The sequence below is a fragment of the Egretta garzetta genome, unplaced genomic scaffold, assembly GCF_000687185.1.
Source record: "Egretta garzetta isolate BGI_Z169 unplaced genomic scaffold, ASM68718v1 scaffold45, whole genome shotgun sequence".
Lineage (NCBI taxonomy): Eukaryota > Metazoa > Chordata > Aves > Pelecaniformes > Ardeidae > Egretta > Egretta garzetta.
In genome coordinates this window covers 6,447,650-6,474,990 of record NW_009260028.1, presented here as the reverse complement: position 1 = coordinate 6,474,990, position 27,341 = coordinate 6,447,650, and the positions used below count along the sequence as shown (strand labels likewise).

The following is a 27,341-nucleotide window of genomic DNA, read 5'->3' as shown; positions in this document are numbered from 1 at the left end:
AAGGTAACAGCTACCCTTTGGGTATGTGAAATATGTTGAGACTGATAAGAGACCCTGTTTAAGTGACAATAAATACTCATTGCACAGAATGGTTAGTTGTATAATTGAATGTAATTTTTCAGGTCTAATTCGCCTGCAAGAGCTCATCAAAGCCCCTTCTAGATACAACATTAAAATCAAAATCCGCCAGCTGCCCTCTGGGAATAAAGATGCCAGGCCTTTACTCAAGGAGATGAAGAAGGGCAAGGAGTTCTACGTGATATTTGATTGCTCACATGAAACGGCAGCAGAAATCCTTAAGCAGGTAAGGGGAAGGGGGTGAAAAAGCATGACATCCATTTTGTATCCTGAAAGTTGTCAGCCTCTCTGGTTTTCATTTTCTGGGAAACACTAAAACTGAATGCATATACCAATTAGGCCATAGGCTTGTTAATACCAGGGACAGAAGCTGTTACAGAACGTGCAGCACTGAGCACTCTACAAGACTTCAGGGCTTCACCAAGCCGTAAGGACCAGCAGCAGTACTGATGTTTGAAGAGAAGCCCATAGATATCCAACAGAAGGAAGTATGCACTTCTTTTTAATACTTCAGGTTCTGCTTGACCAGGAAGGTTGTTGCATTTATTTTAGCTTGTCCTGGTTTAATCAAGAGAGTTTTTACGTCTTCCCCACAAAAAACAAAAGACCCCATTTTTGAGTGCTTAGGGAGCGGCTCACATTGAGCTATTGCCTCCAGAGAGGCTGCACATCAGGGCTCAGTGCTGACTATGGTAACAACAGGGCATTAATCCACTGCAGACAAGAGCATAACTCTGCATTCACATCCCTGCAACAAAGCAAGATTTGGTCTGCTGGCACTACCTCATTACATTTTAAACTCTGGTTCAGCAAGAAGATGGAACAGAGACAATATCAGATGGAAACATATAGTTTAAAAGAGGAAGAGAGGCTATTGTGCAAGGGCTGACATAGCCCTGACCTAAGCATGGGAGTTGGACAGCCACACAAGGCAAGGACAAACACCACAAAGCCTGATGTTAATGGGCTGGGACGTTATCAGGGGCACACAAAGAGTGGTGTAAATTAGAATTTACTGTTGTCACTTGCTATATATTTCTAGACAATCACAGTCTGAAGCACTGGTTCCTGCAATTCATTGACCTATAGACAATAATTCCAAGCAAGCAATACATTGTGAATGTCATTTCCCTTTTTGCTGCGATTGTAGATATGAGGAGTTGTTGTTTTTAGTGTCAGTTGGTCTGATGGGAAACACTGATCCCAGAAGATCACCAGAGAGGTTCCACTGATCTAAATGAACAGATATGGGCTGTCCCATAAAGGTTAAACCCTGTTTCCATCCCAGAATGTTTTGCTGAAGTATTTAAGTTACGTGGAGTAGCATTCTGTACCAAAGTAAGAAAGACAGCTTACAGGTCGCATTAGTCTGCAGAGCCTGAAACCATCCTCTCCCCACTGGAGAGTCTTGGTTCTGTAAATACAGACTTTGCAGGATCGTGTCCTAAATCAGATGCACGGCAGCCAAGAGCAGCGCACAAGTTACCATAAGCTAGTAGGGTTAGATTTACCAGTGTCAGGAAAGTTGGCTTGTACTAGATTTTAGGATTTTCTTGGTGCAAGTTATATCTATAAGCTACAGCAGGGCCAGGTGCAGGCGTGGTGTTGGGAATGTGAGGGGAGAGCAAGGGGAGGGTGAGCAATCACACAGCTGCTCTCTCACGTGATGGGGAGTGCACTGTAGCAAGCGGCATTAATTGGGAAGGGGGGTGGACAGGAGAGCTGCTGTCCCCTCACTCTGCTCCCTGTAGGGCTGTCCAAAAGCATTAAAACATGACAGCAGGAGCAAGCTGCTCCAAAATGAGATCTGTGTGGGAAGAGTTAAACTGACAACACAACTTTTCAGTGATCTGCAAGAGGAAAGTACAGATGTCTGGCACACTGCAGGAGGAACAAAGCTTCAAGTATACCAGGCTGAGTGCGGGGAAGAAAAAAAATAACCTTAGCGTCAAAAGAAGACGAGGAAGTGCTAAAAGATGCACTAAGACAGGGCAAAGTGGCAGAACGGTTTGTGAGGGAAATGGATCAGGGAGACAAGTGACAGGCTGCAGGTACAGGCAGTGCTCCCCTGCGCCTTAAGAACTCAGAGAAGGACGGCGAGTGGCAGTGTGGGGGAAAGCAGGAAACTGAGGAGAGGTACACCTGTGGGTCAGGGCTGCAGGAAAGGAGGCACCGTAAATATAGGCTAGAAAGAAAGGAAAAATGGCTTTTATACAAGAGAGTTCTGTGGTTGAATCTAGATGCTGGCAGCAGTAATTCAGGTGTTTAAGTTCCTCACTGTCAAAGGCAGCTGTGAAATGTGAAGGTGTGGAGGGCTCTGAATTGCCATGGGACTCCTCTGATTGTAGGTTAGCTAGATGAAGTACCATGGTTCACATTCTCATCATTGCACACACAAACAGCTGTATAATTTTACACTGAATGAAAAAAAGGTATGAAAGAGCATACTGTCAAAATTATTTTAAGAAAACTGCAATGTTAGTAGAGAATATTTTTGACTTTGTAAATGATTGAATAGATATTATGGGAAAAATACATATAATTGTTGAATTATATCAGATTTCTAATAGGAGTAGTAATCAGAGCCAACTGTTACCTAAACCTGTCCCCAAAGCAACAATTTCTGGTCTGTCTACTTTATTTACAATAATGTAGTAGAGTTTAGTGGCCCATGCAGGAGAAGATAAATAAGGGAAGTGGAGATTTGTAGTGGGTTGGGTTGCGGAGGGTATTTTACAGATTAAAAATGCAGCGGGGTCACACAGGGACATACCCACCATTGCTTATGCTCGGTTTTTCTGTCCTGTTCATCCTCCAAGCCTGCATAGGCTTTCCCCAAAAAGTTTTGCACAAGGGGTTTGCATTTCCCTCCCTCCAAGCCCAAGGGTTCTTGCACCAGGATCTGCTCCATCTCCTTTGGACAACCTCCGAGCCCGGGTGGGCAGCATCCCTTACCTCCTTCAAGCCTTGCCTATGCCGGGAAAGAGGCAAAAGACCAATTCTCACCTGCTCTGGCCACATTTCCCTGCTGGGAGGCAGCAAGGCATACTGCCAGCAACATTTCTGCTGCCAGCCTGCCTCCGAGCTGAAGGCACAGGCAGGGCAGAAAAGCTGCTGCCCTTCTTCCAGTGGTTCCCCGGGCCACCGGGGTTGGCAGCAGCAGCAGCAATGGCTCTGCAAGCAGGGGCTGCTCGCACCAGTGCTCGGGGGACACTGGCTGTGGCACGGCTTGTTTCCCAGGAAGGGAGGGCAAGGGATGCCCAAAAGCTCTCTCTGGGCATGAAAGTATTAGCACATCCAGAATTATGTCCTGAAAGAGTCAGCATATGGAGCTGTGTTTGGGAGTGTGGAGCTACCTGACTCAGCCACATTACCAGGCTGTGGGACTAGGGGAGGTGACCTCTTCACTTGCTTCCTTCAACCTTTTGTTTACAAAACAGCACAAAAGACAGATTTATTCTCTTAAACAAGACTATGTTTTGCTTATTTATAGCTTCAACTAAAATACTATTGAGCCACACTTCTTCCTTGTGCACAACAAGAGCAGGCAAATCAATAACCTAATTTAAACAAAATACAAAGCCTGCACACAGCTGAATAACCTATTCCCTAAACTCACACATTTCCCCTTCTCTCTGACATGCTGCAGGGAGCCCGACCAGCTTAATGAGGCCTGGCCCTCTCCTCACCCAGACCTGGAAGGAGCAAGAGGAAATTGTGATTATTAATTGCTGCCTTTTCCCATAGTCACTTTGAATTTTCTCTCCATATTCCCCCATGAGGGTTGGTAACCTCACGCGATTGGCACACGGCAGCTAAGGGAGTTTTCCAGCTCTGTTGCTTGTAACAAGTAACCACCCAAAACAGCAGCTCCGCAATGACCAAAATGACCTGACCCACAGGGATCAGGATATTCTGAAATTACTTGAACCGGGAGGTTATGCCAGCAGGGTTTTCAAACAAGACATACCACACCAGCAGAGCTGATGGAAAAAGTTGCAGCTGGTCTGTCACTCCCATAGTCTACCTCAAAATCTTGGCTGCTGGAGCTTTAAATCACCCGACAAGGAGCAAGATCTAGTAGAGAATTAGATGCCAAAAGCAGGAGCTAAGTGCAGCTGTGGCTTCTTAGGGTAAAATTGTGATCTCCGAAGTCCCGCTCAGGATCTGTTTAAGATCTGTAGGAACTTCCCTGTTTGACTTCAGCGCTGCCTGTCCTGCTCTGCTCTGAGGGTGCCTGACACCTCTCTCCTTTCTAAGCCTAAAAATAGATATCCCTGAAAAAGCGTGAGATAAGGCACCCTCCAAACTTGCCAGAGACCAGCAGGACTGAGTCCCTTATACAAGGAAGTTGGAAACACTTTCTTATGGAAAAATCTGGTGGTTACAACATTTACCTGAAATCTGGACAGAGATTTGGTGCTCTGTCTAGACTACGTAAGCAATCCCACAAGTCAGTTAAATCTAACTATTGCAGACTGCAATCTGTTTTATTTGTGCATCTTCCAATATATCCTGCACATACTGTATTTAGTCTGCCTTTTTGTATGAGGAACTTAGTTCAAGAGGTTAAGCTGTTCTGGTTAACCTTCAATTTATTCTTCTAACACACCAATGGTTGACATAGATTTTACTGTTAGGAAAGCCTGTCTCTCATAAATTAGGTTGATATTAGCCTTAATTTAACTACTCCTTCCTCCACACCTCTAAAATAAATATTATTAAATGTACCATAAATATTATGAAATGCACTGTAAATTTAATCAGGTTTAGGACACTCGCAGAGCATTTTATACAGACTTCTATGTTCACTTTCACTGTGTGACAGACAAAAAGCAAAATAATTAGTTCAGTTCCTACAGAAGTACGAAAAGTGAGTGTCACCACAGTATACATTCCAGGTACGATAATAAATGTGAGAAGATAAAACTTCAGTTCCTGAGAATGCTCTTTCTAGTAACTTGACAGGTAGGCTGAAGCCCACCCTCTGCTAAGAAAAGGCAGAAATAGCTCTGTTCTCACTGCAGCTGGAGAAATAACATTGGCAGATCCCCCCAGATGCCCCCAAGCCCCAGGCTGAGAAGCAGAGACACACTCACCTCACTGGTTATCCTCTCTCTTATTGATTTTACAAAGGGGTTGTTGATGGGGGGACACCCTCTTCTGGCCACCTGGTTACTGCTGAATGGCATCAGATGGTGAGACAGCATTGGTCCCTAGGGCATGCATGGCTTAAGACATCAGTAAAGACCATGGGCACAGAAATGGTATGGCAGGGGTAATTCATCCTGAAATTTGCCAGTGTGCTTCAGTTCCCAAATCTAAATGTGGGTCTCTATAGAAATAAATGTGGCCATTGCCTCGGAAGCTTTATCCTGAGATTTGAAGATACAGCAGCATGGGGTATAAATCAGAGAACAGTCTTTTGGGATCTTTGCTGTGTAACATCATAGCCGCACTTTGCCGAGACTTCCGCTTCTCTATTCTTGTTAGCTGTGCTGTCTAGATGGAAGCAAAACTAGTCACATAAACCCAGTGCCTCCCCATGCTACATCTTGCACATGTAGTTGCTCTTTGCTTCCTTGCAAGATTCACTGGGTGGTGCAAATGCAAGTAAACTTTCAAACTGGAAGAGTGCTTTCAGTCTTGGTAATGTGAGATGATGCCCATGCTGGCAAGGCAATGCTGCTGCCCGAGCTCCCTGGGACCTCTTCAGGAAGCAGAAGGAGCCAGTGACAGCTGACTGGGACCCTGGGCCAACACATTTGTCCTTCCCTATTGCTATGGCCCTTGCTTCCAGCTGGACTCCAACACTAGCGAGGTATTTACAGAATATATCTTGTTTCTTGCCATGGCTCGTGTCTGTGTTGGAGGAACTCTATACCACTCCTACTAGACTGCTGCTGTGACTGAGCAGGGTGCAGTTTTCCAGTGGGTTAAGTCATGTCCAAGTAAAGCTGTCCACACAGACTCCAGGGAAGTTCTGTAAGCACCATATAAACGTTTCATATTGAACACTTGAGAGGCAAGGAGGCAGAGGGCCTTTTATTTATTATGGTGTGTCTTGCTGATCTTAGAAAACAGCAGTAGTACTAATTAATTGAATAATCAAATGCATTCATTTAATCGTCATGAAATTAAGTAATAGCATGAGTGAGAAAAATCAAAGTGAAAGCAAGCAAAGTATTTGATGCAGTTCCCACTGATATGCTTCACCATCATTCTGGTTTCAGTCTGCCTTGAAGGAAGACTGATACTAGCTCTAAATGAGGCGGTGATTTTTTTGCATGATGAAGAAATGGAGGTTGAAGCTGGGATATGATGCAAGTCAGGAACAGGGCACCCAAGAGACATGAGAGAATCTTTTTATTCAGTTTCTGTCAGCTTGCCATATATAATTTGACCACTGATACTTTTTCAGATTCACACTGCAGTTCACGACCCACAGCTAAAAGTACAGGTCTGTGAAAGACAAGGCCCAAAATTCTGATCTGAAATAGATAATTAGAGATGGAAGTCTCTTTATGTTATGTGCCAAGATAATCCATAATCCGACCACATCTGAGTTGGGCTGAAGAAGGGGTTTTATACAGGGTAGGATGGGTAGGAGATCTACAAGGCAAATGGAGAATATTTTAGCTTGCTTTCACTAGTTTACATTCATCTAAGTTCCACAGTAAGTAAAAGCTGTTATTATTTAAATAGGGCATTTATATCAGATGCATAATTATCTAAATAATTACATGCAAAGTTATTTAAATGGGAATGTGTAATGAAATCTCATTCTAGTTTCTTATGGGCAACTATATATACATAAATCGACCTTGTTGCCTTCTCTTCTCTCTTCTGGGCTGCTGTGCTCGTTTTCTGTAGTGGGGAGGACACTTGCTCTGGGGGAAGAGCTTGTGCAGCTGCTTTGCAAGGTACTTCAGAGGTATCCCGACCTGAAAGGAGTTTTTGCTCCTAACATGCTTTTATTATTGCCTAGCTCCTTGTAGTTCCTAGAAGCTGCTTTCCCTGTATCTGCTGTGTTGCAAACACACAGCAGAAGATGAGTCCTTGCAACTCTCCTATTTATGCTAATAAGAGCATCCAAGTAATTAAGGCTTGGGAGTCATTAATGCTTTGGGATCTCCAGCATGATACTCAGCATTCCTCTTGCTTTTGCTTTAACTTATTTTCATCTCTTGTTTTCCTAATACCACCCCTCAGAATGGGAATTTGGTACTGTCATTAAGTCATCATTCATTGGGAATTTTACTTAGTGACCATGTTACCCTAAATCATAAGTAAGTTATTATTACAAAGTCTTTTCGATCCATGAATAAAAAGCATCCTATTTAGGTCAATCTACAGATCTAACTCAGATGTCACAGTGATGTCTAAGTGCTATATGACTGTTAACTAATTATCATCCTTAATGACTGTTAGAGGGGAGGACAACCGGTTAAGGCTGTTCTTGTGACTGACGGTAAGTGAGAGGGCAGAGCTCAGTGGCAGATCAGGGCCCAGCCTGGGACAGATCCAACATTAACTCTTATTCCTTAACTAGACAAGAACATTATTAACGTGTGCGGTGCGTGCCACTTAAAAGCTCCCTTCCAGCTGTCTGTATCTTCATATCTTAATTGAATCATTGTTAATACAGAAAATACGAAAGAGACATGTTGATTAAGCTTTCCTGGGCTGCTGTGATACTTTCTTTGGAAGAATTTCACCAAGCATCTCCCACGGAGCTCTTGGGTGCAGGGTCCTTGGCAAATCCATGGCACCCTTCCAGCAATTGCCATCGTGAACCTGTGTCTTGGTTATGGCAGATGACATTGCTGGCTGAACCTTGCTTTTTACATGCAATTGCCTTTGGTTTTCAGTGGGCTTGATTCTAGTTTTTTTTTTTCAAAGACAATCCTGTAGCATGACTTTTGAAATCATTATTATTCACGGGTATGTGTGTGTCCTGCCAACTCTGTTTATAGCGCATTACTTGGGAATCAATACTTTCATAAAAAGTTTTAATCAAAAGTGTGTTCAGGAGGCACACACTCCTCTCAGGCTACTACCCTGGGATTTGTGAGGAGAGCAATAACTGGGCTACCTCAGATTAACTAGCTGGTTACCTAGTAGCAGTGTAGCTGCAGCAGCACAAGCTAGGTAATGCTTCCCAAACATCCAGGCTACACGCATTATGATCATTCCAGTTAACGTATCTGCCTAGTTAATGTAAATTTGATTTTAAGGCATTATATGGCTTAGCATTGTCCTAGTTCTCCATTGTCTTACTACTTCTATGCAGGCAGATGGCAGTTTATATTTTCAGATAACAGAAGTGCAATGACTTGATGTCAGCTCTTTGATCTAAAGCTAGAATTAAAACTGTAATGAATCAATAATTTAAATCTGGGTATTCGTATCCTCCCATTTACACTTACTAGCATGAACTTGCTTTCATACTAATGTAACACCATGGACTAACTGCAAACTTCCTGTAGAGGACCAAATAAATTTAGGCATACAGAGGATTACCTGGGTTTAAACCGCTTGGTATAACCTAGCAGCTGGTCTGTGCCCCATATCAAGCAACTGGATTATTTCAATACAGTTTCAGCTCAAAAGAGTCCTGCATCATAAAAATCCTGACTGGCACCTCCTTCCCATAGAAGGGGGCTTAGACACAGAAATCCGGCAGCTCCAGGGAGCAGAACTGAGTCCAGCCAGGTCAGCTGGGAAACACAGCACGCAAAAGTTTCCATCGATGCTATCATATATCATTTTCTGTGCGTAAATAGGGAAGGAACATCAGTCTCCAGGATTGCTAGATTGCTCATTTCTGCAGGTAATAAAATAACTGTAAGAAATGGAATAGAAGGGGATTAAAAAAATAAGAAATAAAAAAGGCAATTTTGACATGTAAATTTGGTGGAGCATTTCAATAAAATACGTGCCTTCTGGCTTGATTTTTAGTGGCTGGAAATGGATTGGTTGGTTGTGATTAACACTGAGCTGTTTTTTTTTTATCTACTGCAGCTTCGAAAGTTTAGGTTCTTTCCTTTTTTTTTTTTTTCTGTGAGGAATTGCAATACACAATCACACAACTGATTTTCAGAGGCTTTTGCCATGAAGGAGAATTTTGGCAAGCCAAATCACACTATTTTCCCTTGCCTTTCAAAGAGCTATTCAGGCACTGCTAAAAGTGTCCTAAAACACTATTAATAGCAGATGCTTACGTTACTGTGATCAAGCCCGAATAACATTTAACCTTTGTCTGCGTTACTGTTGTGATAATGAATTCTTCAGTAGTTCCACAATTCCTCTTCCTCTTCACAAGATCCCAGAGAGGGCAAAATGCTTGCATCATGGTAATGGCGTGCATGGACGCAGCGACAAGCGTAGGTGATGCCAGGCTGAAACTGCAGAGCACCCCATTATTACACACTACCAAGGATGTTTCATGTTAAGCGTTGCCAATGATTTTCGGAGAGGGGCTGAGGGAACAAAACACATCCCTCTCGAAGTTCCCTGCAATGTGAAGACTTGGGAAGAGAAACTTCATCCTCTCCCACCCGAGGTGGCCAGTCAGTATGACTTTAAATGCCATCCTTACCTTGCAGGCCTTCAAAAGGTCTGACTCTGAAAAATTAATCCAGACCAGGAATCCTTTCATACCAGTTGTTTTGACAACCTCCTGCAGAACAGCATTCCCCAGGCAGAACAAAAAGCATTCATAGAAGCTTTTTTTCTTTTTGCTTTTCTGGTTTACTTCAGTGAGCCCTCACTGAGTGTTTTGCTCTCAAATGATAATGCAGAATTAAAAAAAAAAAGCACCTAAGCACTTTTTCCTACAAATTCCACTGTATGCCAGTAAATCCCTTTGTAACACTTCTAAACTGCAGACTAAAGAATTTCACTTTTAAAAAATCAGCTCCTCGTTATTGATAGTCATTTTTCTTGTCCTAGAAGTTTTGCAATCTTTAATCTCTTTCCTGAGCTGAGGTGATAAAAGCATAATTTAAATACAATATGGTATTTTTTTGCTCCTGAAGAAAAATGTAGGTTTTATTGTAATCAAGTTTTCATAACCTGCAATGCATTGTTCCGCATTAACCCATGCTTTTCAAAAGACAGTGCAGTCCACTGAAAGCATCCAGCATAAAGTACATTCACCTTTCAACCTCTTTCAACAGATTCTTTCCATGGGAATGATGACCGAATACTACCACTACTTTTTTACAACACTGGTAAGGAACATTAAAGATTTGGGGGTGAATTTTCTCTGTTGCAGAAAAGACAACTAAAAATTTACACTTTTTCTAGGAGATCTTTGTTGCCATTATTCAAGGAAACCCCTGGAGAATGAGTATTAACACTCCTTAGTAATATCAGGAGTCACGATTCTGTAAGGAAGGTGTTTTGTAGTATCTGTGGGGCTGGATAACACTTCAATACGATCAAAATTAATCGCAGTATTGTGTTTAGGAAGAGCCATGGGTACAGGTGGATCAGAGCGAAATAAAATAATGAATGAATGGCTTTGCAGTGGAGCTGTAGGCAAGCACTGCGGGCGGTGCAGTTCATCGCTAAAATGTTTCATTTACTTATAAAACCATAAAATCACATATGTATAAAATCATTTGGGAAATTTTATGGTAAAATAAAAACCCCTACATTTTCTTTTATGGTACAAATCTATAAATATTTACTTCAGCACATTTTTCCTATAGTTTAACTTACATGCTACATATAAATGTAACTCAGTCTATGCCTAAGGTCCATTTGCATTGTAGACTAGAAAAACAGCAAAGAACCAATATTGCTAGAACAATCCTAGAGGGCTGGGTTATACCTATTCATGTGCATCAGCTTATTCTTTATTTCCTTTCCATACAAAATTTTATGTGGAATTGAAAAATTGTTTTGAATCCAATAGTCAATTCATTAGTCAGGAAAGACTCTCTAGCTATTTGGAACTTGAAGTAGTAGCTTGAAATAGTTCTCTATCTTTGTGCCCATTTTAACATGAAGGAAAATGTGAAAATTCAGGATTTACTGTGGAGCTTACAGTTTTATACAATAGCAGTGAATCTAACATAAAATGGTAACCACCATCAACAATATGCATGAGATGGTATAGAGTAGTAAGCAGTGTTGGTGGTATCTCAGCATTGCGATATTGTAAATGTTGACATTTTGATGGTTACTGTGGTACTAAACCATGACCAATGCATTTGTCATTTTACTGGCCTGCCAGGATCAGCAAAAAGTTGTTTTGAAAAAGAGCCTTCAGGCTTTGAAAAGCAGTTATCATATTTCCACTGCCTGGTAAATACAGCTGTGGAGTGTGCCACACAATTATATCACTTAGAATATCCATTATTTTCCTGCCCTGTAAATGCCGAGCACTGAAGTGCATGGACTCACTGTGCACCGGCCTGACATGTCCATTAGACATAGTGGCAGCAAGTCACCTGGAGGAAGCAAGGCAGGAGAAAAATGGGATTCATAAGCAGTAAAAGTGTATTGCTCTCGACATCTCTTGGAATTTTCCTTCCCAAGTTGAGAAATAAGCTTGACATTGGCTGGCTAATTCCTCTTGTTGGTTTGTCAGAGCTGTAGCACTGTTAGAGGACTGCTATAAATAAAAATTAGATACTGCTGTGCAGAATGCTTGCAAAATAGTGTTGTTGTGGGGAACTGATTTTTATGTTCCAACAAGGCACATATGTGGTTTGTCATAAATTTCACACAGCTTTGGTTTATTCAGATTTATGACGGAAGTGGTCATGACTAGGCTTTGAGGGCAAGCAGTGTTCAAGGGAAAAAAAAAAACCAACCAGCACTTGAGTTTTGGATTGAAAATCAAATACAATTTTGGCCTAATTGTACCTTCCAAACATTTTGCTTTAAAATACTACATCTGGTTTTGTTTGTTTTCTTAATGGTGATTTAGGATCTATTTGCATTAGACCTGGAACCCTACAGATACAGCGGAGTAAATATGACAGGGTTTCGCCTGCTCAACATCGAGAACCCGCAAGTTTCATCAGTCATTGAGAAATGGTCGATGGAGCGTCTGCAGGCACCACCAAAACCAGAGACTGGCCTCCTCGATGGCATGATGACAGTAAGTGAACGACCACAATGATGCAGGACGTCTACAGCGTGCTTCGCGATGCTGTTGTAGGGGGTGTGAACCAATGCCATTACTGCTTCATTTCACAATGCAAATGCTGAAACAGCAGCCCCAAAACAGGCTTCCTTTTACCTGCTTCTACCCAAAAGTGCATTTGCCCCATGAACCAATGTGCTTATCTGTGTGACAAACCACTGTCGGGCAGCTCCAAAGATGAGTGACAATTCTCCATCACGGTGCCGTCCAGCTAACACCATTCACCGTATTGCTGTCACATGTATATACTGCTGCCTCATTTCTCTAATAATGCTCTGGATGGAGTGAGGAACATAACAGGAAATAAAAACTTTCAGAGCAGGTAGACGATTTATAACCTGCAGGGAAAGATATTGTACATGTGGACAGGTAATAACATTTTTAAATTGGAAAAGTGCCCTTTCTCTTCATTTCCATCGTCTACAGCAACGCTGGCTTTTAAGATATACTTTAAAGATAAATGAAAGGTATCATCAAACCAGGAAATTAGGATTTCCTCCCTATCACTCCCCCAAGAAGTAAAGGAAAGAATAGGAACAATTACATGGACAGCGTGACTCCATTCAGTTTTGCGGGGTGAAGGGTTGCCATCTTTTTGCAATAGAAGATAAAGTATCTTATGTGCTGAGTAGAGTTCGAAGTGATATGAAATAGACTTTATTGCAGATGATTGCAGGGAAAATTTTGAAATATCCTAACATCCCGAAGCGAAATGCATTATGTGTGCTATCTCTAGCATTTAAAAAAAATGTTGCTTCTCTGGGCAGTGCCATTGTGCTCGCTCATATGCAAAGCCAAGGAAAAAGCTGTACCTGGGAACTTCTGATGGGAATACACAAGACCTGCGAGGGTAGCTCTTCACACACAGCTATTCACTTGCATTCACCCGACTGTAAAACCAGGGAAAACGAAGTTTGTGCTGGACTCTTACGCTCGCCTTTGTGTCTGACTCTTATCATCTCCTTTGCATCTCTATTATCTCTTGGTGTCCTTGATGCTCTGAAACAGCACAAGCACCAAGGAGAGCATCTTTCTAATTGGCTGTGATCATTTAAGTATGCATAGCAAGTTCTGCTTTTTCAGTTCGATGGAGACTTGCAATGCTGTTTTATTTCATTAGACGATAGGGCTATGACAAGCTGCACAGTGTAAGGAGATCAGGATTACATGTCCTATTGTTAACTCAGGATTTCTCCCTTTGGTTCATGTTACAGTGTTTGCCCCGATGTCAACTTGTGGGAAGTCAGCAGGGCATAACCAAGACAGTTTTGAGTTCATGTCCTACTTTATGCCCAAACTGCACACAGAGGCATAGTTGTTCTAATGAGATCTTTGGGTTTCTTTGCAATAATTTAGCTAGAATATGAAGATCAGAAAATCAGGTACCAAGGCTAACTTTTAGTCCCTTTCTTCCTATGCACAAGTACAGACATTAATATAAGGCAGTTTACTTAGGAAAATGAGGTGACCTTATGTTCTTCCATGCAACCCCAAGCCCCAAAACAGAACACCAGTGAGGGGAGAAATAAAAGGCTAGGGGAGGTAATATAACCTCCCAGTTGCTGCATGGCAGGATGGATGAGTAACAAGTTACAGAAGCACAAGATTCAAACAGCCAAGTCTGGCAATGCTGCCAGTAAAAACACTGTGGGATGCACCATGCAATCAAGTAAAAGCGTCGGTGGTCCCAGACAGGGGTGCAAAGTGAGGTGCCCTGAAGCATTTTCAGCAAGTATCTCCAGAATCTCTAGGCCTGGGGGACAGACAGACTGGGCCTCCAGTGATCAAGCAAAATTCGATCCTGAATGGACATGTCCCCAGTCTAATGTAAAAGCTAGTCTGAAGTCTGTTGGCATTGCTGGGAATCTTTGCATTGATTTTGAGGGATTTGGGATCAGGCCTTTATTCTCCCAGTCCATATGGAAGAACTATCTGTTTTAAGACACTTGACACTGAGAACAGCTGCTATTGTCTCCTCCTGCTTGCCTGACCACTTATAATGTTTTCAAATTGCCCTGACTGTGGGATCATCATTTTGGGCAGATCCTGACTAGCGTATCAAGAGCGATTCCGCATCTGCAGGATATTAAGATTAGTTGATAAATTCAGATCACATTTGATTGCTAGCAAAAACCTCCAATGCTGATAAGACTGATGCTGTTGTAATTTACTTAGGTAAATGAAACAGACAAAGAATCAAATCTATTAATTTCCCAAAGGAATTGCATGGGAAAGGAATAAAAAATGGATTAACTTTGCAGTTCATATAAATGAGTCCAGTTTCTCATCTGCAGAGCTAGTACTTTTTTTTAAGGTCCCTGCTTAATTATTCAGTAGCTTGACAAGAAAGGTAAGCACTTCAATTTTACAGCATCCCTGTGCATTAAATGAAATATGGCCATTCCCACACCACACATGGGAGCACTGAAGCACAATGCAGGTAAAGGCGAGATTTGTCTAAAACTTCCCAGTGATAAAGGCTGGCAGGGTGTGTGATCTCAATTTGAGGCTTATTGGGCACACTTTTAAACCAATAAACCCATTCTCAAAAGAAACACAAAAGCACAGACGACATCCAGTAATTTTAGTAATATTTAGGTATCTAAGGGCTGTATTCATCTGCCCTGTCTTAGACAACTAGATGTGTAAGTCCAACTTAATCACAAAAAAAGGCAAAAACAGGACAGTTCATGTCTCTCTAAGACAGTATGGGAGGTATGGCAGGGGAACAGCCCTAGCCAAATCTTGGTGGGGCCATTTCACACATTTATCCCAAAAGCCAAGATCCTGGAGGGCAGTAGACACTTGGAGACAGTAGATGCCTGTCTGGTGGGATACCTACCAGATGCTTGGTGGGATTGATTTCCCTGGAAAGCAGGGCCTGCCTACCCCCCGGGGAAGAAAACAATCCCACAAGCGTCATGAGAAGAGAGATGATGGGGAGCTAGTATGGGCCCCACACAGGCAGCCCTCTTGCACGCCCCCATGCCATGCCACCATGCCGTGCCAACCTGCCAGCTGGGCAGAGACTGGCTTGAGCTCCTGCATGGTGCTTTCAAATGACACACCTGGAGGTCCTGAGAGCCTCTGGCAAATCCCATGACGAAACTGTAAAAGACTGAGTACTGCAAAGTGCTTGGCGCTAAGACACGCCTGGAGGATGGGACCTGGGCTGTTTTATCACCTGAGACTTCTTAAAACTCTTCTCTGTGCCACATACAATCCTTCCTGTGCTGGACCCGTCAAACTCCCTGTTCCTGTAGCTACCCAATGTAGTTTTCTTCCCAATGCTCACCTGAAAATGCCCTGAAATTAATATAAGCTGCAAAAAAATGGATATTGTTACCCCTCAGATTTCCATGGAGAGCCTTTTCCATAACAGCAGCCCAGGGAAACCATTCTCAGCAAAGAAAAGCGGAGATTGGGCACAAAGATATACATTAAAGGAAGTCTTTCTGTTTTTTCATGCAGACTGAAGCAGCTCTGATGTACGATGCTGTGTACATGGTAGCAGTGGCTTCCCAGCGTGCCTCCCAAATGACTGTCAGCTCCCTGCAGTGCCACAGACACAAGCCGTGGCGTTTTGGACCCAGATTTATGAATCTGATAAAAGAGGCAAGTGTAGACCATCTGCTTATGGTCAGCATAATCCTTCCTTTCTTCCTTACTGCACTGGTTTGTGTTGTTGCTCCGTGTACCTTGTCATATGCTATGCTCTGGTTTCTGGCACTCGGGTATCCAATTCTTCCTCACCCCCCTAGCAGAGAAATGCTGATTTACAGACACAAAGCTGTGGCTTGCATTCTGGTGGAGACTCTATCTGGTCTTTCAAAAGAAGAAACTGCTAAACCCTGGGTGTGATAAAATCTCAGATTAACACACCATAAGACTTCCCAGGTTTCTTGCTCAGTTAATGTTTATCATTTCTAAAAATATGAGATAACTAACAACAGCCATTCTAGAAATTGAAAGAAAAGTGAGTCTGTAGCTCTGTCTTTGTTTCACTACTTAATTCCAATTGTTTTGCAGATAGTTTGATCCGTAATCAATATCCAGAAAACATTGCAGCCACTATTTCTAAAGAAGCAAATTGCTTCATGAAGTCATGCACTGTGTCATAAGAATCTATCGCTGAGCTAGCTTGATCCACAGATGTTCTAAAAAATGCACATTTTAGCTGAAATGCCTTAACTCTTCTAAAAGATCAGTTTTTATTAGAATTTCAAATGGAAACTACAGAAATATACAATGGAAATTATGTGGAGTAGCCAAAACATACTTAATCTTTTCCCCCAATTCTTGTCCATGACAGTGTGATTCCTATCAAAGCATTCCTATCATTAGCACTTGTGTAGGTGGAACAGGACTTGTAGGCTGAGGTACAAGGTAAGTGGTGGCAGCATGTCAGGGCATACACCTGAATCCAGAAATATAGTAGGAGCAAACTGAAAGACAAGACATGTGGTGGTTACAGAACATGTAGAAGAGCTGTCATCACCTTCTCAAAATCTTTCCAAGTAAATTTTTTAAAATTCCCATAGGCTATAAACAACATGGTGACTCACCTACACAGAAAGCATTGGAAGTTATAGAAATGGTACTCTCCACATGGGGTATTCTATGAATTTTAAGGTTTCCTTGTAAGCTTCTCTCTTTGAAAGTATAAAGAAAAAGCAAGAGTTACCCCAGTACTCAGGGACCCAACTTAAGAATTAAGGAAGCCTTGAGATACTTTCCTCACTGCAACACAACCATGGGAACAGCCAGAGGAGTCGGGGAAGCAGCACTGGTGAAGTGTCTCACACTGACATCAGTCACACTGCTTCCAGCTCCCCCACTGGAAAGGAGGTGGCAAGGCTGTAGCAGGAACAGTAAAAGACAGGAGAAAATTGTCTCAGAAGTGTCTGTAGTAAAGATGAACTTGTCCTTCCCTCCCTTCTGATTTGATCTCAGTGGGAACCCTTGACTCTTCTACTTCTCAACCTCAAACTAAATGAGGTAGCGTTGCTACTCATACAATTGCTGGTGCATTTTAAGAATAATTACAATGGACCTGAAAGTTAGCAAAAGACTTTGTATCAGTGAACGCACCTGCGTAATTCTACAGTGGTGACCTACTTATTTTGAGTGATGCTAAGTATATAGCATAAGGGTCTTGAATCCTAAGCCAGAAGAAGTACTTTGACCAAGAGTACCAGACATATCAGCAGATCCAGTTCAAAGCTGAAACAGTTATGCAGTTCATGTTTATCATGTACAGCTAGCTTCTCTTGCACGGAGTGAGATATGTGAGCTAATTCCCAATCGTTTTGCAGATAGAGTCTTTCATGGTCAGTAAACACTGATTTAAATACTCTGAGTCTTATCTTGCTGATTCTGTTGTAGCCAAAAAAGGTGGTTGTTAAAAGTAGAGAATAAGGTTTAATAAGACAATATTATATTTCCAGGTGTTGGAAACTAAATAGCAAATACATTTGGACCTCCCTAGTTCATGTTAGGATCTGGTTTGCTCAACAAGGATAGACGAAATTTATAAATTAGGAATCAACTTAATAGGTATGGAGGAAAAAAGTCAAGCAGACAGAATGATAGATTGGGCCCACATAAATACAATTTAATTTTACTTACCATACTTTGTAATATAGTACTGACCATCTATGAAAGCATTTTATAGACTGGTCTGAAGACAAATATTCTGTACTGAAGTCTAAATAAACAACTTTCAGACAAAAATGTTCCCTGCAGTGAGTCCTGAAGGTGCTAGAGCTTAGCAAGTACTTCAATGGTTCTGCGGTGGGTTTTTGCATTTTATTTTAGTGGTGATAAGAACTGCAGTCATCTCATTTGCTTTGTGGGCCAATGCTGTAAAATGCCAGGCTGATGGTAATAGAAAGGAACACAGAATCCACCTGGACGTGAGCAGAGGTTAAGGTGGAAAGCCTCTGACTTGCATAGCAGCTCATAGGCTGTTTCTCTCTTCACTCAGCAGATGGCAAATGAATTTTTTCCAGCTTGTCAGTGTCCTGTTGTGAAAACAAGGTTCAGGTCATATCTGGTCCTCTGGTACACATGCATTAGCTTCTTCCTGAAAACAACTGCAAAGTGGACATCCTAGGGCAAAATACTGCCTTTTGATTGACGATGATCTGAATGCATGTGCATTGGAGTTTGTTTCTGAATTTTCAGAGTACATGAAAACAAAAGGTGGCTAGTTTAATGTGAGAGTACTCCTCTCTTGACCTTAGGACTTCAGATAAGTCTACCAGGTAACAGCAGTAACAGATCCACTGCCTATTTTTCTTAATGTCCAAGACCTGAAGTGCTATGAGCAAGGCTATAGGAGAAAAGCACTAGCAAAAATGTCTGAGGCTACAGAATAATCAATTACAACAGCAAAAAGAGTAATGTTCTGTGCTCTAAAGATCTCATGAGCTAATGATGATTGTGGGAAGCATCTGGAAATTTGCAGAGAAAAGTAAGCCTGACCAAAGCCCCCCAGCCCTGAGGATGGCTTTGAGGTCAGAGAGGTCATCAGCTAGTTCTTTCGAAGGAGATTACATAAAATACACTGTCTGGGATCAAGACTCTTCTACAATAGCTCATTAAGACCTTTTTAATGAAAAGTAAATCCTTGTCAGAAGCTTTTGTGTCTCAGTGACCTAACGTCATTCATATCTAAATGATATTTTAATCTTTTAGCCCTTATGGAAGCCTTTGCAGGGAGTACATCTTACCAATGCCCAGAAAGAAAAAAGGAGGCCATTGTCTCTCTTCAGAGAGGGAATAGGGAGAGAAAGGATGATTCCACCTTTCCTAAAAGGAAAAAAGTGTGTAAACATGAAGGAAGTATTTATAAATGAATGATCAAATTCCCTGGTCGTGTCCCCTTTAAAGCATGAGATAAGCCCCCAAATAATGATTGTCTGCTATTCAATTATCAGCTAAACCAATGTGAGCTCCCCTCACTCAAATCTGGTAACAAGTAAAAGAATGCTGCCTAGAGAAGGATTTCAGAAGGTAGAGATGCAGTCTTCATTTTGAGTGACTTAATTAAATCCCCTCAAACAGAATCACAGACACAAATCTCAAAGTTTAAAAGAAATCTGAAACATTTACATGTACATTTCAGTTTGTGTTGTATTTTTGACAAGATACATTTCAAGCATGTCTAGTTAGTAGTGACAAGGAGTGAGAGCAATCCATCTAGATTCAGCATCGAGTAATTGAATACAGCCTTCCTTTCATGGTGAGACATTAAAAGCTCTCAAGAATCTTCTGAGCTGAACAAGTTCTTTATGTAGGCTAACGTAATGACCACAGAAAGCAGCAATAAGTGAACTTGGTCACTCAGGCGCTACCACGTCTGTAAAATTTCCAAGCCTCTGTCTCAACTTGTTTGTAATAATTCTGAGTGGAAGATGCCCCAGTTAGATTGGAAAGCCAACCTTGTTCGAATGCCTTCAAGCTCAACACACTCTTTCTTTGGGATTTATAAAGGGTTTTCCAGCCCTCTGCCAGCTGATTCTTATATCTACAAGTAACAAGTGATATGCCTCATAGAACATCTCTGGCCTGCGACAAAGACAAGGATTAGTAAAATTAAGTCTCTGAAGAAGCCTGCTTAAATTCTCACATCATGTTTCATTGTTAAAGGTTTAAAATGAGACCTTAATTTAGTTTATTTGTATACAGGAAGAATACTGTAAATATTGAACATATTCTACAGTTTTTAAAGCATCTAGCACTGCGTGACTCTGGTCTGTGGATGACACTCTGCTGCAAGAGGAAAATAAGTTAAAAAAAAAAGACATATCCAATCCTTCCCTCTACAAGAGGGCAGCAACTGGCTCAGTATCAAGAAATTAAATTGTTCAACAAGGCCATCCTTATTATCTTACGCTGTTATTTTGCCTGGTTTTTGAAACCGTGATGATCATTCAGAGTGTGGTACTCTGTGTTCTGCTTTCATTGGTTATAAATGTTTTTATTTCATGTTTCTTCTTTACAAAAAGAAAAGAAAAGAAAAAAAACCCCTTATCTTACATACAGAAGAATGTAATTCCTGGAATCTTTTTTTCTAAACTCAAGGCATTTAAGCAAATGATAGCTTTGCTCTGTAGAGGAAGAGGCCTCTCCATCAGCATAATTAGGAAGACTGGGAAACAGGGAAGAGTGATAATTTCCAGTCACCACAAAAAGAGCTGGGAAGACCTGCACCACAGGAAAAAAGTCCTGACAATCCTCTGAGCTGAACCACTTCTTCATGCAGACTAATGACCATAGAAAGCAACAAGGTGGGTGGACTTGGTCATACAGGGACTGCCACCATTGTATATCTTTCAAGCCTCTGGCTCAACTTATTTGTAATAATTCCTCCAAGTGAAGATGATTCAGTGCGTTAGTCACTTGCTAGCCCATACTTACCTCCAAAACCAGCTGCATATCTACCTCACCTGTGCTGAGAGTGTACAAATGATTTAGAAACTCCTGTCTGTCCTGAGGTATCTGCTATAAACCCACTTATTCTAGACCTGGTTGATCTACAATAAGAAAGTAGTAGATTTCTCTGTTTTCTCACATTTTTAGTGCTGTTTTGCAGCTCTCAGATATTGGGGTTTTTTCAGCCCATAAATTTTTAAAAATTTATATCATTTAAATCTCTAAACTGTTTGACATTTACCCATCACTTCAGATGGATGGCAAGTTCCTGCTCTCTCATTCTGATCAACTGGTGCAGGTGAGATCCTGCCAGTTTGTTTTTCTCTTGTCACGGAGGAAGCAAGCAACCATCCTTGGGACTGCTGTATTTCCTCGGAAGCTCCAGTGCAGGGAACAGAAGACAGGACTAATGAGTTGACAATGGCATGACCACATCCAGATTGATTTTGTCCAAATTTGATGAGCTGACTAACATTTTGAGAAAGGGGCAGGAAAGCACAAAGTCTTGTTTAACCAGTAGCAAATCACAGGATGTAATTTTCAGGGGATTCTTGATAATAAGAAACAAAATCTAAAACAAGCATAGAACATCATTGGAAGAAGGAGGTACTGAAGATTTTTCATTACAGGAAAAGTACGGATTTAAATAAGACAGAAGGGAAAGCAATCTATCCAGGGAGATATTAATCAATTTTTTTTGTGTTAAAGTTGGCACAATCTCCAAACAAAGGAGCACAAAACATCTTGTAAGAGAACAGAACATTTCTTTTGTTTCATGGTCTTTTATTACTACCAAAGTCAACATGTAAGAGTAAGTTCATGGGACTAAAAATCTACAGAGTTGAACAAAAAAAGAAGTCAGCAGTAAAAGACTGGATGTCAGAAGACCCAAGAACTCACCACCTTGCTTGCTCTCTGAGGAAGGATCTGTGTGCCAGTCACCCAATCTTTCTGCTGCACAGAAATCTCTCTGCATGTGACTGGGGAAAGATGACAATATTTCAGCTCCAAAACCTAAAATAGCATCTTTTCTGCTGCATCTTTGTCATTGTGTTTTAGTGCTGAGCCAATTACAGCATCTATAGATACTAGCTGCAGATATTCTCTGGGCTCTGATGCTGCAATACTTAGTTAATTCAATGAAAAGCAGTTATTTCCTTTGTTACGACTTTTCTCACCAGATAATTTGATAACAAGATTTGATCCACTCTCATTAAAACAAAATTTTTTCTTTTTTTTACTTTTTAAAACCTTACTTCTTGTCCATGAAGTAATGGATGCATTTCTGATATAAGCCTATTTCTCTCAGCTACTTTGAACTGAAAACTCTTAATTAAAAGAGCAAACAAAACAACTGCTAGACTTGTATCCCATGATGATTTATTAGGAAATAAAGGTCAGTTTTCCAAGAAGATAATGTATGGCTGAGATTAATGCCAATAGGGATTCCTATTCTGAAATCAAATTCCAAGTGGGAAATCACTTAATTTATGGAATAATCTATGCAGAGATCGCAAAATAATGGTCCTAAAACTTGAATACTAAGAGTAAATACATATTGAATTGATAAAAATTATCTGAAGTAACGGCAAGGTTCTGATACTGTGATATCTAAAATAAACCCAAGAAATCTAACAAAAAGATTTTATATATCTTCTTCCATTCCATTTTACTTTCTTACATATTACCTGGAAAGTATATTTGTTTATAAAAAATGAGCAAGAATTTGTACAAAATGGTCTTACCTGAATATATGGAGGATATTTTTATATTTGCTACACAAACCGTTTTTTTCAGAACATATTTTGTATGTCCTGGCCTACTAAAAGCGCTCATAATTTACTCCACATTGATATTTCGATTTAAGTGTTAGTGCATGGCCTAAACTGGATGTTACTTATTTTTACTGGAAAAGCTTCCAGGAGCCCTAGTCACATCACCATTGAGCCATTCACTGTGCACAGTCTTTGCTCCAAAGAGCTTACAAGATAGCTGTTAAATGCAGATGATTCAGGTTTTGGAGCAGTGTGCTCTCATTGAAACAATCTGTTCCTCAACCGCACAACCTCCTACTCACTCATTCACAGATTTGCCAGCACTTGGGTCCCATTATCTCAGGTGGAAATGACACAGTGCTTTGCATCACATGAAGCCCCCACAGTCTCCTTGTCATCCCTGTTGTTCAATATGTCAGTGTCACTGTAATAGGACAACAGCTCAGTTGGGGGAGGACATTTCCCACTCAAGAAATGCTGTGAGCTTTGTCTTTGGCTCCTGGCTCTGCCACAGACCCTGTGCAACCATGAACAAATCACTTCAGAACAGCTCCAAAACCTGTGCCATGGTTACTTGATAAGGCAAAACTGATCATTGCTTGGTAGGCACTTCCAATGCGCTGGCATGATCAGGCTGTTCACCATCCATGCTTGTAGCTACCACATCACTCTAAAACAAAAGCAGCAGGACCTAAAATCTAGGTGAAGAAGTCCTGTAGCTGGAAATACTGTGATTCCCCTCTGTAAAAGATGGATGACGGCTTTTGTCTAATTAGTGTATTTAGTCTGTTAGCTGTGTGGAACAGGATTTCTCTACATTCTGTCTTGCCTGTATAAGTCCTATCTGTTACAATGGGATCCCCATCCCCATTAACACAGTAATGTAAAGTTATGGTTTCCGAGTTCATAGTCAACAGTAATCCCACTCAGACACTTCAGTGACAGTCGTGTTCGTGCATGGTAAGATAGACTCTGCTCTTACTAGGAAGAATAACTAGCAAAGTTTGACCTTCCCTTCCAATTCTGCACGCCCACTCCCTCATCTCTGGTACTGATATAAAGCACTCTGGTAGGTGTAAGCTTTAAATGAACTCAAAGGCTTTTCAAATATATGCTCTGAAATGAATCCACCTAAGCCATCATCCTCAAGTATTCGGGGCTCCTTTGTCAAATTTGTCACACCCAAACCCTTTCATATGACTACCCCAAATGTCACTGAGCTCAACCACTGCTCTGGAAATGAGCGCTCTTGAGCAGCTCACAGAACAGCCTGAGACTTTCCTAAGAAATCCTTCTTCTCTGTTTACCCACCATTTCTCTCTCTTGTTTCAAGGCAGGGGTGTGCTCAGTCTTCTAACAGCTGCCTAAACCCCTTCCTAAGAACAAGCCTCCCCCACACCTCCTCTTTTCCATTCTACTGCTGCTTAGTAAAAGCCTGGGACTGTTCCAGTCCTGGACCTCTACTGAGTGAAGAGACTACGAAGCATCAAGATTTTCAGTGGGGTAGATAAAACCCTGTAATGGTGAATGCTGAAATTCTTTTTATTACATCCATTACGCTAGATTTGGACCAGGATAATGGAAAAGTCATACACTAACTCACTATATTCCATAATCCTTGAGGATCTCTTTTAATAAGAGGATTAATTGCAAGAGCTGATAAGTTGATGAGCTCAGAGCACTGTAACTAGAAGCAATATCACCATCACTTAAATCTATCAACCATCTCTGCAATTCTAATAAAACAGGAGCTCTCTCTTCAAAAGGAAAGAAAACCAAAGGAAAATTAAACTTTTCCTTTGTCATTATCATTTTGCTTAATATATAGTGGTACTGTTATTTACGGTGTTGGAATATTTTGTAGAAAAATGATCTGTGGTATTCTGAGCATGTGGCCACAGTAGGTTTAGGTATGCCTATGTTGTACAAATTTTTCAGATACCTGATTTTGTAGTTGAGAAGCAAAAGTTTACAGTGGCGAAAAAAAAAAAAAGCACCAAGAGAGAGTTCTGCTCTGTTAATAATTCTAGGACCCAGTGGAGGAAGGAGACATCATCGCCTACCTCTGCATTTGGATGTCAGTTAGCACCACAGCCCTCGTCAGAAATTTTGGATTATCAGTTTAAAACTAAAGTAGATGTTCACCTGCTTTGTAAGCAGGTAATGCTAACTAAGCAGAACAGGTCTGTCACTCTGGTACACCTGATATGTATGCTGTCTGAGATCCTCACACATACTCATCTGCCACCTTTTCTTAAAAGCTGAAGGATGGCATACCTGAAGTGGCATGGAGTCACTAGCACTTGCGGAGGTTGCTTTACTGTCATTCACTCCAGGATGCTAATGTTTTGCTGAAGTAAAATGTTCTAGTGAGATGGTGGTTGAAGCAAATTATGATGTAAAGTCTCTCTTCAGGACAAGACTGGTTTCCTTTCAAGTTGCTCATTTTGGTAGACCAGCACAGAAGCAGAATGACTTTCCTAATCTCAGTCCAAATACATAATGCATTCATTCTAGAGGACCTGTAGGTCCAAAAAGACTATGATGTCAGCGTGTCTCCATCACTGTGCAATGCTAAACAAGCACACATAATCTGGGGAGTTGAATACTAATGCTTCCTGAATTCCAGGTCATATGATTGCCAATATTTTTTTTCTATTGTTTTATTCATCATTAAAAAAAAAAAAAACCAAACAATGGCACGATGGTGGTGTAAGTTAATACCTTTTACTTCGCAACTGTGGTTAATTAGAAATGTACATTAAATCAGTAACTGATGTTCATTTGTGCCTAGTAATTTCTGATAATAACTAAACAGATTATAACACCAAGAATTAAAAATGCAAATATACTTGGCCTATATATCCATCATAAAAAAAAAAGAAAAAAAAAATCAGTCCAATTACTTGCCTTTGTAGGTTACCTTTAATGTGCTTGGGAAAGCAACCTATCAAAGGTCAAGATAATGCCATTGACAAAACGGAACAGACAGGAAAATATTCTTATTTTCGATTAGACTTCACTCGAGCTTCTGAATGTGCTTCTCCCATACTGAAGAGTCCAGCTAACTGATTTCTATTCCAAGCTCCCATTAAATCTGTAGAAAAAAATCTGCTGATTGCATGCCTTCAGGATAAGGTTTCAAAATCTTCGAGTTACACATAAACAGCAAGTGAAAGTAAAAAAAAAGAAGGAGACAAATAAAAAATACAGACGCTGTTTTACAAAATAAATAACTAAATATGGCCCGTTGTCTACTTTGGGAATTCCTCAAGTCCATTGAAGTACAGGTTGGTTTTTTTGTGTGCCCAGAGGCATTTGTAAGGCTTTTGAATGAAGACAACTGTCATTTAGTATTGCACTTATATCTAAGAATAGCTTTCACATAAGATGTTCTTTATCATCAATTTACAATACTTTCATATTAAACAATAATTCAGTCTTCAGTGGCAGATGCAAAGTGTCTGAATATCTTGCACAAAGTCAGGCTTGAACCTGGTATTAGGCAAGATTTTGGAGCTGAACAACAGAACAGTTCATTTTCTGCCACAATACTGCGTTAAAATAGCTTGTCTTCTTGGCTTTTCACTCAGAAGTTTTGTCAACTCCATTTGTCTATATATTTTAAAAATTTGCTAAGAGTTATGACAGTTTCTCCTTATACCATTTAAAGCAGATTCAATATGTACACATATTCTGTGATATAGTCACAGTTTTATTTGAATTTGGGGGGATATTTGTGTGTCAGATGTTTTCTTCCAGCATTAGCTCTGTACATACATTCAAAATGGGGGGGGGTGTCTTGTTTTTTGAACAGGTAGAACAATACAAGATTAAAACTTGGGTTTGAAACTCTAAAGAGATTGCTTGATTAATTACAAGTGGACGTCTAAAGAACAGGTTCAGAAAAACTGTTTTATTTCACAGAAGCTTAATATTTTAAAAAGTTAAAATAAAATTATGTCTTTGCATTTTTGTGTTGCCAGGGCACTTTGAACACTTTAAAAAAGACCTTAAAAATTGTGAAGTTTTCTAATCTGAAACACAACTATCCATTATCTGTCACTGCAACAGTGGACTCAGAAAGAGAAAATATGCCATAGGCAGATAAATAATTAACTAAAATATTTGAATAAACTTACATTGAGTAAGAAAAAACAATACATAATAAAAATGCAATCAATTTGTCTGAGAAAGACTGACGCTTTTGTGTGCAGTAGTGCAATACAGTATCTACAAAATTGGCTGTATCCCATTGAGGCTGTATCATAAAGCTGAATATTTACTCAGTTAATGCATTATATACACTGTGCATGATAATTTCTTGATCTAGTTACATCGTGCTAATACAAATCTGGAAATCTAAGTGAGGTCTGGTAGAGGCAAAAGAAATGGAATATGAGGTGTACCTGTTGTTTTACCTTAGTAAATCTGGTAGCAGCTGAACTAATTGATTCTGTGATTGAACTGTTGATTGGCCTTGGCTGAAACTAAGGCTGCTATAGTAATTGATTCAAGATGATGAAGTGGAAATTGATATAAAGACTGAATGATGGTAGTGTGAATTGATAGCAAGCTTCTGGAGTGTTTGCTTTTAGAAGCTGAGTCAGCTTCACTTTCCGGTTGTTACAGTTTTCCAGCAATCTATTTACATGGAAACCAATATTGTAATTTGAATATTTAACCCCAGATTTCAGTTTGTAGTTTACCCACAATCTTAATTTTTCAAAGCAGTAAAAATAGAAAGCTTCACAGTTTTAGTTAGGTTTCTTTGGATATCTTTACCATGTCAGGTACCTGACGGCCTTCAGAGATGACTGAAGACTTAACTTATCTGTAATCTGTTCTATCTACCACCTTTTCAACACTTAGTAGGACAGGCTCTG

General features: G+C 40.6%; 1 protein-coding gene across 1 annotated transcript in view; it reads left to right on the top strand.

Moving 5' to 3' along the window:
- The window catches only part of GRIK1 (glutamate ionotropic receptor kainate type subunit 1), a 75,966-nt gene that overhangs the window by 10,260 nt on the left and 38,365 nt on the right, over positions 1 to 27,341 (top strand). The window contains exons 3-6 of the mRNA XM_035896464.1: positions 123 to 304; positions 10,260 to 10,313; positions 12,023 to 12,196; positions 15,713 to 15,856. Coding sequence (XP_035752357.1) covers positions 123 to 304; positions 10,260 to 10,313; positions 12,023 to 12,196; positions 15,713 to 15,856 — 554 coding nt within the window. The remainder of the gene's footprint in view (positions 1 to 122; positions 305 to 10,259; positions 10,314 to 12,022; positions 12,197 to 15,712; positions 15,857 to 27,341) is intronic.